This window comes from Poromitra crassiceps, assembly GCF_964638095.1.
Source record: "Poromitra crassiceps genome assembly, chromosome: 28".
Lineage (NCBI taxonomy): Eukaryota > Metazoa > Chordata > Actinopteri > Beryciformes > Melamphaidae > Poromitra > Poromitra crassiceps.
The window spans coordinates 17,754,341-17,765,564 of record NC_139651.1 but is presented as its reverse complement, the minus strand read 5'-3'; the positions used below and the strand labels follow the sequence as shown (position 1 = coordinate 17,765,564).

At 42.7% G+C, this 11,224-nt stretch overlaps 1 protein-coding gene across 1 annotated transcript in view; it reads right to left on the bottom strand.

The window, feature by feature from the left end:
• Nucleotides 1-1,175: 1,175 nt before the first annotated feature.
• LOC310799592 (histone-binding protein RBBP7-like) overlaps nt 1,176-11,224 on the bottom strand; it is a gene marked incomplete at its 5' end in the record, with an annotated part of 39,415 nt that continues 29,366 nt past the window's right edge. Inside the window, 6 exons of the mRNA XM_083662180.1 lie at nt 1,176-1,320; nt 3,968-4,078; nt 5,566-5,623; nt 8,155-8,231; nt 8,775-8,852; nt 9,132-9,258. Of these exons, the coding sequence (XP_083518306.1) occupies nt 1,252-1,320; nt 3,968-4,078; nt 5,566-5,623; nt 8,155-8,231; nt 8,775-8,852; nt 9,132-9,258 (520 nt within the window). The 3' untranslated portion in view covers nt 1,176-1,251. The remainder of the gene's footprint in view (nt 1,321-3,967; nt 4,079-5,565; nt 5,624-8,154; nt 8,232-8,774; nt 8,853-9,131; nt 9,259-11,224) is intronic.

Here is an 11,224-nt window from a genome sequence, read left to right as displayed (position 1 = left end):
GGTGTTTTTATTTGACACCGGTGGTTACGTTTCGGGCAGCATGCCCTTCCTCAGACTGAGGTCTGGGTCTGAGGAAGGGCATGCTGCCCGAAACGTAACCACCGGTGTCAAATAAAAACACCTAAACTGGAGCCTTTGCAGTGTGCGAGCTTTATTTATTTTCTGTATTATTCTTGCCTCGAGCTCTGCACCTGCCCTATACAGGTTTTGGATGTGCGTGTCTCGCCTTTTTTCAAATGTTTGAATTCAAGACAGGAAAGTTCTACGACAGGAAGTCGGTGGGCTCGCCCAGCCCAGTCTTCCCGGAGGAGAGAGGCTCCTCCTCAGCCCCGACAACCAGAGTTCAAATTCAATTCAAGTTGAGCAAAGGCCTACTGGCTACAAGCCAACGAGAGGGTCATCTACAAAGGGAGCCACTCGAAGAACAGATACTAACCTCTCAAGAGGAGGTGAAGAGGCGAAACGAGGAGATTCAGGTTCAAATGGAACAGCTGGCCACGCTGAAGAATGAGAGCGCCAAAAATTCAGAATTGCAACAGCAAGTGATCCAAGGACCGAAAAAATCAAGTAGAAAGTATGAGTGACTCTGAAAAAAGGCAGAGGAACAAGTTCAGTCTCAGGCAGCTATGCTCGTCAGACACAAGCAGGAGAGTGCTAATCACAAAGAACATCTGCAGCAACAAGTGGCTGGCCTCTCAGGAGGAGGTGAGGAGCATGAAGGAAGAGATCCAAGCTAAAGATGAAATTAACCTGCTAATGTGACGAAATCCAAGGTTTAAAGAACCAGGTAGAAAGTCTTTGCTCCTCGTGGAGGAAGGCTGAGGACGATCTGCAATCCAAGGAAGATCTATTGGCCGAGCTGGAAGGACTCAAGGAGCCGTTTGGTAGCGTGTCAAGAGGAGGTGACGCGGCTAAATGGGGAGATTCAAGCTACCACCTAAGTAGGTCTAAAAGGCCAATCCCTGTCCTGTTGCAAACCAATGGGAAAACTATTCTAAAAGTGCTTTTGGAAGCCTGGGCCATGGAAAGGTGGAAGCAAAACTGAATCCAATCTTTCTGTTGATGAGGTGGAGTGTCGTCCGTGCTGCTTGTACCTTTCCGGTTTATTCAAAAAGTGGGCCGGGGGGAGACTCTCTGTCATTTTGCACTAGAGTAAAGATGAACCAGAATGGGCTGGGCTGGGTGTGCAGCCCGGGGGGTGGAAGAGGGGTCGTGCCTGGATAGAGACTCCTGCAGCGGGTAAGAGGTGGGTTACGATCCCTGGCCCTCCAGCTCTGATGCGGGGGTGTCTGGCTCCTCGTCATTGTAGATGTTCTCCGCCTGGAGGAACAGAAGAGAAGGAAGTACACAATGCATATCAGAATAATTATAGTATGTTTGGAAGAGAGAGAGAGAGAGAGATAGAAGAGTACATGCAAGTAAATAAAACTCAATGAAACATACAACTTAGCACTAGGGATGCACGATATATCGGCAATCATATCGGTATCGGCCGATGTTGGTCATTTTTTTACATATCGGTCATATCGGTATCGGTCAGATGTTGCAATGTTAATATCGGTTATCATTATCAGCCAAATTCTTCACATTGATATGAAATAATGCAGTAAATCTATGATTTATGGGCTTTTCCAAAGGCTTTGCAAATAAAGAAATGCATAACTATTTCAAATTCAGTGTTAACATGTGTTTTTCAGTATGTACAAAATGTGATGATCATAAAAATTTGGTTTTATACAGATCATATCGACATCGGTAAATATCGGTTATCGGCCATAGCAGCAATGTTAATATCGGTTATCGGCATCGGCCAAAATTTTCATATCGGTGCATCCCTACTTAGCACAACTGTTGCCAAAAAACAAATTCTGAAGGAATGGAAATCTCCCTCTCCAGTCCACCCTCTTTCCAATTGTGGTTGACGGACATGACCTCTGTTATACGCATGGAGAGACTTAGGTTCCTGAGAACCAATACACTTAGAAAGTTTGTGACTATCTGGGACCCGTTCTTGGTCTACCTCAACGAGGCTAGGGGTGACGGGTGACTCACCCGGCTGGCTTCCCACAGATCCCTTGAGTGAGATCCCAGGTATATCGTTTACAGGAACATAAGCACCTTAGGTGGCTGGCGGCACCACTTTGTAATGTTGATTATATTGTTTTGTTTTGTTTTTCCTTTCTTTCCCCTGTGTCTGAGCCTGTTTGTCTGTTTTGTCTTGTTTGTGTTCTATAAAAATTTTAAATATGAAAAAAATAAAAATAAAAAAATACAACTTAGCAGCTAGTACCTCAACATGAAAATTGCTAACATTATTTGCTTCGCAGAATTAGAAGCTTGGTTCAACAATTGTAATGCCATTCTAAACAGAATAAAACCTCTTGATGTGATTACCTCAAACCAAATAGATTGGCCAAGGCAATGACATTTTGTTCGGTATGAAAGTGCTGGTATAAAGCTTTGAAAATTGAGAAAAATAACAGCTTATAATGATGTAAACACTTAAATCAAACACATCTGTGCACCCTTGTCCAGAATAAGCAACATCTGCAAACTTCAAATTAAATCTGTTTTTTTGGGTCACCACTTATTCTGATTACATGCTTTTAGTGCATGTATGCTTTAGTGTTCTGTTCCCAGGGATACTCAACTTGCTTTGCCCGGGGGCCACTTTCGTGAAATGATAGAAGGCCAGCGGCCAGTTAATAAACAAACAATATACATTTTTCTGTAGCGGATTGTAGGTTTTTGGGGTGTCAGCCAATGTTGTGCACACCGGATAGTTACGGTAGTTAGGTTAAGTTAGTACATACATAAGTGCCTGGGTAGCAAGCAGACGGCGGTATTTGACAATTTAGCAGCTAAATTATAGATTATTGAAAGACATTCCATATTCCAGACTGAAATGCTATAACAGAAGTGGAGTATTGACCAGAATGACATGAACATTTGGACACTTATTCAGCGGGTATCTTTTTTTTTTGGTGCAATTCCATTGCGGGCCACACAGGGGGCGCCTGCGGGCCGCCAGTTGAGTATCACTGTGTTAAACAGTTCTCTTGATATGTTCAATCATTGAGAACAATTTCAGAATGATAAAGTATTCTGCATAATACCGTGACTAGTGTGTATTAATTAATACACAGGACAAGATGTTACTATCCCTTGTGCCAAAATCCGAGGAAAAACACATTTAGAAGCCCAATCCAGAATAAAACAAGCTAACAGGCTAACAAACTAATAAACAAGACACAAATCACCAGTTACCTACCCTAGCCAACAGCAGTATGAAGCATGTCATTGGGGTTTTCAAGTGGGCACCTTCCTTCACCGACGTTTCGTTAAGTTAGGCCCACGACACCTCAAGAAGGCTTAACGGTGTAATCCAGCGTCCTGGAAACACCCCCCTCCATGCTACCACCGCACAACTGCATATTACCTCACTATCTAAGCCTAGCTATTCAGGTCGATTCGGTATGACATTCCTGACTACACCACCACTGTCAATGATTCAGCCCTGTTGATGCGGACCGTTAATCATGACCACCAACAAACAATCCCTAACTAAACCACCACTGTCAATGATTCAGCCCTGTTGATGCGGACCGTTAATCATGACCAACAAACAATCCCTAACTACACCACCACCATCAATGATTCAGCCCTGTTGATGCGGACCGTTAATCATGACCAACAACAAACAATCCCTAACTACACCACCACTGTCAATGATTCAGCCCTGTTGATGCGGACCGTTAATCATGACCAACAACAAACAATCAATCTGACCTTAGCGAGCTCCCCAGCTAGCATGTTTCCTCCTTATCCACAGCCATTCACTTGCTCGTTCTGCTGCCTGAGACATGTTGCTAACCGCAAGTTTCAGGCTCCGTCCCCGAATGCCCAACTCAGTAAGGCAATAACGGACTTTGCCTTGTGTGGACTATTAGACAGCACATGTACTCACCATCTGCCAAACTTGCATGATGTTGTCCTCGGACACTGAGCAGATGACCCAGGGTTCATTGGGGTTCCAGGAGAAGTCCGAGATCTTGGCTGTGTGGCCGCCATGGATGAACTGATGGGGAGGAAGAGCATGAGAGACAGTTAGAGCCCATTCTGAGGAGGGGTGAACAAGATGTGGCGAGGAAATGATTTTTAGTTGTGACAGCAGTCTAGTGTTTAGTGGCTGAAACCATAGATGATGGATTATAGATTCCTCATTCCATGCTCTGCCAATAGTTTCCTAAAGGGGCGTGGTCACCTCTCCACTTAAAGTGTTGTGCTGACCTAGCAAGCTAACTTGAGCTCGAGATTGTGAGTTCCCAAAGCTCCACACATGTAAACACACAACTGCTCCTTTGTAGCTCAATCTAGTTGTAACTAAGATATTCGCTGAAAAAAAGAAATTTCCCAACAGATTTGGCTACTACATCAGCGAACTTCACATGTAGCTTTAGCTAATGGCTCCCTGCTAACGTAAGCTCCTGTTGCCAAATCTCATGAGTGTGTGTTGCTGAGACAGAGACAGGTCTCCTCCAACAAAGTTAAGTTTCTCCTGATCTGTGCATCTGAAAAATGCTATTTTAGTGTCCGAATGTTCAGAAGATATGTGGTTGTGGAAAATGGGCCCAATATTTACTTTGATGATTATGGGGGAGAAATAATCAGTCATAATCTGAGATCACGTTTACTTCTCCCATTGACTCCAATATAGTCAGGACCTGCCGCAAGTCTCCTAAGGGGGCCGTGGCAGTGGCGAAACCCACGTGACAGATACAGGAAGTGACTGGAAGTTGCACCGTCTCTATAATGCATCGTCTCTGCTGAAACCTTCCGCACTGATATAAGGGTGGAAGATCTAGAGGAGAGTGTGGAACTGGGTGGATGGCAGCTGACATCTTGATTAGGGCTGGGTTAAAAAAAAAATAGATTCTCAGATTTTTTAATCGATTTTTATTTTAATCCTTTGATATCGATTCATATGTCCAGAGATCGATTTTTTTTATTATTATTATTATTTTTTTTAAATAAACATAGGCTATAATATTATAGGCCGTGTGTGGTAGTTGAAACATAGTTTCAAGTTGACGTTTATTTATGTTTGTAGTTGAAACAAAAACATGAATACTGTAGGCTACATAAATGGAAATGTTTGATCATTAATATCTACTTTTAGAAATTATATAGGCTGAAATCAAATCACTGTGCATAATTGTGAAAGTGTCTTTATTGACAGATGAAATGGCTGTTATTTAACGTTTGTCACCACCTGGTGAGTAAATATATGTGTAACTAAAACCATTCAAATTGACAACCGGTCGAGCAAAAAGGTTGGGAACCCCTGTGTTACATAACTGGACAATCATGTAATTCAGGTTACAGCTCAAAAAACATGTTTTAGCATTACTAACCAAATCGATATTGAAATTAATCGAATCGGAATCGAATCGAATCGGGATTAATCGATTCGGAACCTTGTGAATCGGAATCGAATCGATTCTTGAAATTTGAACCAATACCCAGCCCTAATCTTGATTTGGGCTCTTGGCCAGTACTACTCACCAGCAGCTCCGGCGGGCCGTCCTCAGCATCCTCGGCCGACTGCTCCTCCCCGATTTTACTGGAAAGGCAGATCCAGCAATATGTGAAACTGAGTCCATTTGGGGGAATAGACACCTTGAATATGCAGGAAGTGTGATGTTTCTAGTTTTAAATCATAACTGGGACCAGACAGCCTGGTTCTCAATGTAGTTTAGTAGCTAATGAAATCGCTCACAGTCCACCATGTTTATTTGCATCATGTCATTTTCCACAATAAAGCAAATCCTCAGAGTTATTGTCTCTGCTGCACACGGCACATCAGCAGCTTCTTCTAAACAATCAGACGTGAGCACCTTGGTGAGTTTCACTTTCGCCTCGTGCACTGCAACCTCACGTCGGATAGGCTACAACATTGATGATGCAGGAGCTGTATTTAAGAACGGCATCGCAATATTCACCTTATGTAGCCACGCCCATTTGACCCGGTTGTGTGGTCGTGTGACGACTTCCAGCTAAAATAAAATAAAAAATAAAATGGCTGCGCTGCTCCAATATCATCTAACTCTGAATTAACTAATAATTTGGCCAATTGTATGTAACATACCAAATAAAAGCAAACGGCAATGTCTAAGAATGCAACGCCATGTAACTGGCTCGTTAAGTCTCGCATTCCAGGGAATTACGTTAACATCTGCGGGTCTTATAGATGTAAGTGGCTCGAGCGCTCGGAGGAGAGAAAACTATCTGAAGCTTTCTTTGTTGGAGTCCAGGCAGGGCCGCTGGAAGTCATTTTAAGCAGGGGGTGCTGGGAGGAAGGGACTCTCGGTGGGGCCCGCTAGGGCCCCGCCGAAAAAAAATTGGACGTTTTTTTTTTTACATTTTTTTGCCATATTTAGAGGAATATCTCATTTTAAATTAACATTAGGATACTATTGTGATGTAATTATTCAGTATTTTCTCCTTTTCTCACTCATTCAGAGCAAAGAGGGAGATATATAGCATGATGATAATGCTCTATATCTCCCTATTTGCTCTGAATACACCAGTTAACATGATACAGACTTAACATGACAGAAATATTATCAGCAAACTTAATGACTAGACTAACTATTCTGATCTGAATGGCATATATCAAGAAACATTGACTCCTCTCTTTGCTGTATAGTGGGAGGTGCATTTTTGAGTAGGCTATTAAAATAGCATGTCAAGTTCACATTTCTTTATTGCCAGATTAAACAATTCGTATTGGTTGTTGGTTGGTTCAACACAACATGTGCGTGCATGCGCGCTTCTTCTTCTTCTCTATAGCCTACAAGCATGTAACTTCCTTGATTGTTATTGTTGATAATTCTATTTAAATAGGCTACATTTTCATTTCCCGAAACATTCTTAAACAAGAAAGGAACATAGTGCACTGCAAAATATTTTTAATTACATTTGTAAAAAAAAAAAAAAAAAAAAAAAAAATTTTTTTTTTTTGGAAAAAATCTAGGGGGTGCTGCAGCACCTGCAGCACCCCTACTTCCCGCGGGCCTGAGTCCAGGTATGTTTTACAAGAAAGTGCTCGTCATTGTCGACGATAACGTTATCTGACCTGGCTAACAGTGGATACTCGCTTGCTTGCTGTGTACCAAGCTCAAAGTAGTAGGCTACGTTCTTTATTTTACCCCCTGCACTGTCCGCTACAATAACAACTCTCTTCTTCATGACGTTCTTTCATATTTGGCTCCGTGACATTAGTTCATTATTTCTTGAATTAGGCTAATTGACAACTTGCTCGCTCCGCTGGAAATGGGAACGTATCAAATCGACCGCGCCAGTTCAGCTCACCCCGAAGTGCTCTCTGTGTGTGTGTGTGTGTGTGTGTGTGTGTGTCCGTTCGCTCCCACGCTGGACTTAACATTTTGCCCGTTTCTTGCCTCACCATTTCTGTTTCCATGGCCCATCAGTGACATGCAAGTCCAGATCATACAGTGACCGCTAGTTTGGGTGAAGTAACGTTATGTCGTCTGCTGCTGGTATAAAAGTTAAACAGCCTACTACATTATGAGAGTTCCACCACAGAAATGATGCACACAACGCATTGTCGGTTAATCAAATCAGTTAAAATATTTTTTTTTATCTGTGACGGTCTTAACGGCAATTAATCGATTAACAGTTCATCATTAACATCCTTAATGGATGGCTTTACCGATAATCAACCCACTATGTATCAATAATAATCTCGGTAATATAAGCACATGCGCGATGTTTACCTTCTCTCTGTGTTTTCCTCACAGAGATCTCCCATGTCCTCCTCTGGCAAAGCGCCCCGTTGCGACGCGTTTTACGGAGCTGCGGAAGTTCTGCCAGAGAGGCAGAATCTGCTCCGCGGACGGCTGTTATTATTATTATTTTTTTTAAGTATGGCCATGGAGAATTGCATTGAAAGTCTTAATGACTTGCAGCTGGTGGGGGCGGAGTTTCTGCAGGAGGATTTTTCTCCGTGAGGTAAACGGAGAGAGAAGGTAAACACTGCCCATGTGCTTATATTACAGAGAGTATATATGATACAGAGTGGGTTGATTATGCGTAAAGCCAGATCCTTTACAGCTTCCTTTGTAGTTTTACCTGAGGTCCCAGACATTGAGGCGTCGGTCGGTGCCACTGGAAGCCAGGATGGTCTCATTGTGAGGTGACCATTGTACCTGATAAAGTAGGAAACAGTGGGAGCCCGCAGTTCAAAACTCCACTCTGACACAAACGGCACAGTTGTTGACTCACACAGCAGCAGTGCATCATAGCTTTGTGCAAAATCATGGATTTTTTGGGTGCGGAAAACCTGCTGCATCACTGAAAACTGGCCGTGGCTCAGAAAAATATGAACGTTTCACAATGATGCAGAGTATCCAGTTGCCTGTCGCCACCTCTAGATGTCGCTGAAGGACGGCTGAGCTTTTCACTCCCAGAGGCAGATGTTCAGCCTTTCACCATCCAATCACAATTAGGGATTTTTTTTTTTTTTTTACAAATAGTGGGTGCAGTGTTACAGCTGATCTAAATGTTATGTATGTGTTTAATGTCCACTTCTTTTTAAATACACAGGTGAGCCGCAGATGATGATTTGATTGTCCGTGGAAAGCTGGCTGGACTAACAAGTGACCACAAGTTAACTAAACACACCCCTTTTTGTGCGTTATGTTATGTTATGTTATGTTTGCACAACACTTGGTTGTACTGCAAATTCTTACCTGGAAGATTTCGTCTTTGTGGGACTCAAAGGAGTGCAGCTTCAGTTTGAGGTTCCTGAGATCCCACAATGCAACAGTCTGAGAGAAATACAAAGACTGACATTCAAACGTTTGAGAGATACATTTAATATGATCAGACCATTTTGGTCTGTTATTGGCAAAGAATTACTCATGAGTGATTTTCAATTGACACAAGTCCAGGCACAATTCTAAACAAATTCCAGAAAATACAACTGCTTCAAACTGCTATTAGGCCTTGAGAAGGCCATCTCTAGTAAAATAATCAATTTCAGTGACCAGTGCGACATCGTGGTCAAGTTTGTCTAATCTAGGTTATGTTGTCCTCCTCTTTTCTACCTTGTTGGCAGAACCGGTGGCGAGAATGAACTCGCTGTAGGGGTTGAAGCTCAGACAGTTGACCTCAGCCGTGTGAGCGGCCACTGAGTGGCTGGGCTTGGACGTGTTGTTCGACCGAGTGTCCCATCTGGTGGAAACGAGAAGGTACGGAGTCAGAGCCAGCAAGTGTTTGAAATAAGATGAAAAATGAAACTAGAACGACCGCAACGCGGACTTATGCCTCCGCCATTAGTTCATTCTTAAGTCCAAGTGGATGTTGGAGCCAAATTGGAAGAAATTGCATCAAGGCGTTTCTTTGCAGAATTGGATATTTGAGCCAAATGTGAAGAAATTTAGTCAAGGTGTTACTGAGATATGGCGTTACCGAGCTTGAAAATGGCATTTGTTAGGTCACTGTGACCTTGACCTTTGACCTTTGATAACCAAAATGGAATCAGTTCATCCTTGAGCCTAAGTGAATGTTTAAGGCGAATCTGATGAAATTCCGTCCAGGCGTTCCTCAGATATCGCGTTAACAAGCTTGAAAATGGCGTTTGAGAGGTCACAGTGACCTTGACCTTTGACCTTTGACCACCAAAATCTAATCAGATCATCCTTGAGCCTAATTGAATGTTTAAGGTGAATGTGATGAAATTCCGTCCAGGCGTTCCTCAGATATCGCGTTAACAAGCTTGAAAATGGCGTTCGAGAGGTCACAGTGACCTTGACCTTTGACCACCAAAATCTAATCAGATCATCCTTGAGCCTATAAGTAGGGATGGGAATCGAGAACCGGTTCTTGTTGAGAACCGGGTCCCAGTGGATCGATTCCTTGGAATCGTTAGCCAACGTCCTGAACGATTCCACTATCGATTCCATGCGCGATGACGTCACACGCTGCGACACGCACACAACGCAGCCTTGTTTTGTTTCCAGCCACCATGGCGTCTAGGCAGAAGCAAAACGATGACCACAGTGCCACTTGCAATGCTTGCAAAACCTCTATTTCGTCAAAGGGGGGAAATACTAGCAATATGCAGAAACATTTGTCCACACAGCATGCAATAATTTTGGAGGAATGTCACGTTTTTGATGTGCTACGGAGTGACGATAATAACAGCTAACAGCAGCGCGGCTAACGTTAGCGCGTCATCTGTTAATATGGAGAGTAAACTCCTCCAGACCCTGTATTGTGTAAACCAGATTTCACCAATACTCCATTTCCATCCATTTAATTTAGAGGATGATGACGTTCAGAGTCAGACTGGTTCAGGGGCTGGTAGTCGCTTTGGGTCAGACTCTGACAGAGGCTGCAGCGAGTACTTCTTGTGCAGCTCTAGCCCCTCCATTCACCCAGACCCAGGCAGGGAAGAGTAAAATGACCGAGGCGAGGGTAAACGAATGTCCCCGAGCAGTGACCAAGTTTGTCTGACATGCCAGCTAAAGTAAAATGTCCAAAGTTGCATGTTGTCATTTTAACCACTAGTTCTGTTTCATTCATTCCCACTATATATTTTCTATAGGGAGATGACAAAGATGCTCAACCCAAAATACAAACCCCCAAACAAAGCCAGTTTAACAGACACACTGATCCCTGCTTGGTATGGGATTGAAAAGAGCAATCTGATATCAGAGCTGAATAATAATACATAATTATAATAATAATAATCTAAAAGAAAATTAATGTTAATAAACCCGTTTGTACTCTTTTTTTTTTTTCCTTGCCCAATGAGAATCGATAAGAGAATCGATAAGGAATCGGATCGATAAGCAGAATCGAAAATGGAATCGGAATCGCTAAAATCTTATCAATTCCCATCCCTACCTATAAGTGAATGTTTAACACATTCAGTGCCACAGCGCTTCAGTAAAATTGTCTGGAGCCTGTGCCAGGTTCACTTCCATTCAGTTGAAAACAGCTATATAATTTTTTCTATTAGGGGTATATTGACAGGACTGGACTCAAATGAAACATTGGACACTCCTGCTTCTCTCAAAGAAGAAATTTTGTTTCTAGACAGTTCCATTATGAAATGACAGCCTCTGCAGGAAGAGCACTTTCAAGGGTTTTCTGCTGTTTTTTTTTACTTTCCGAGATAAACACACTTTTATGT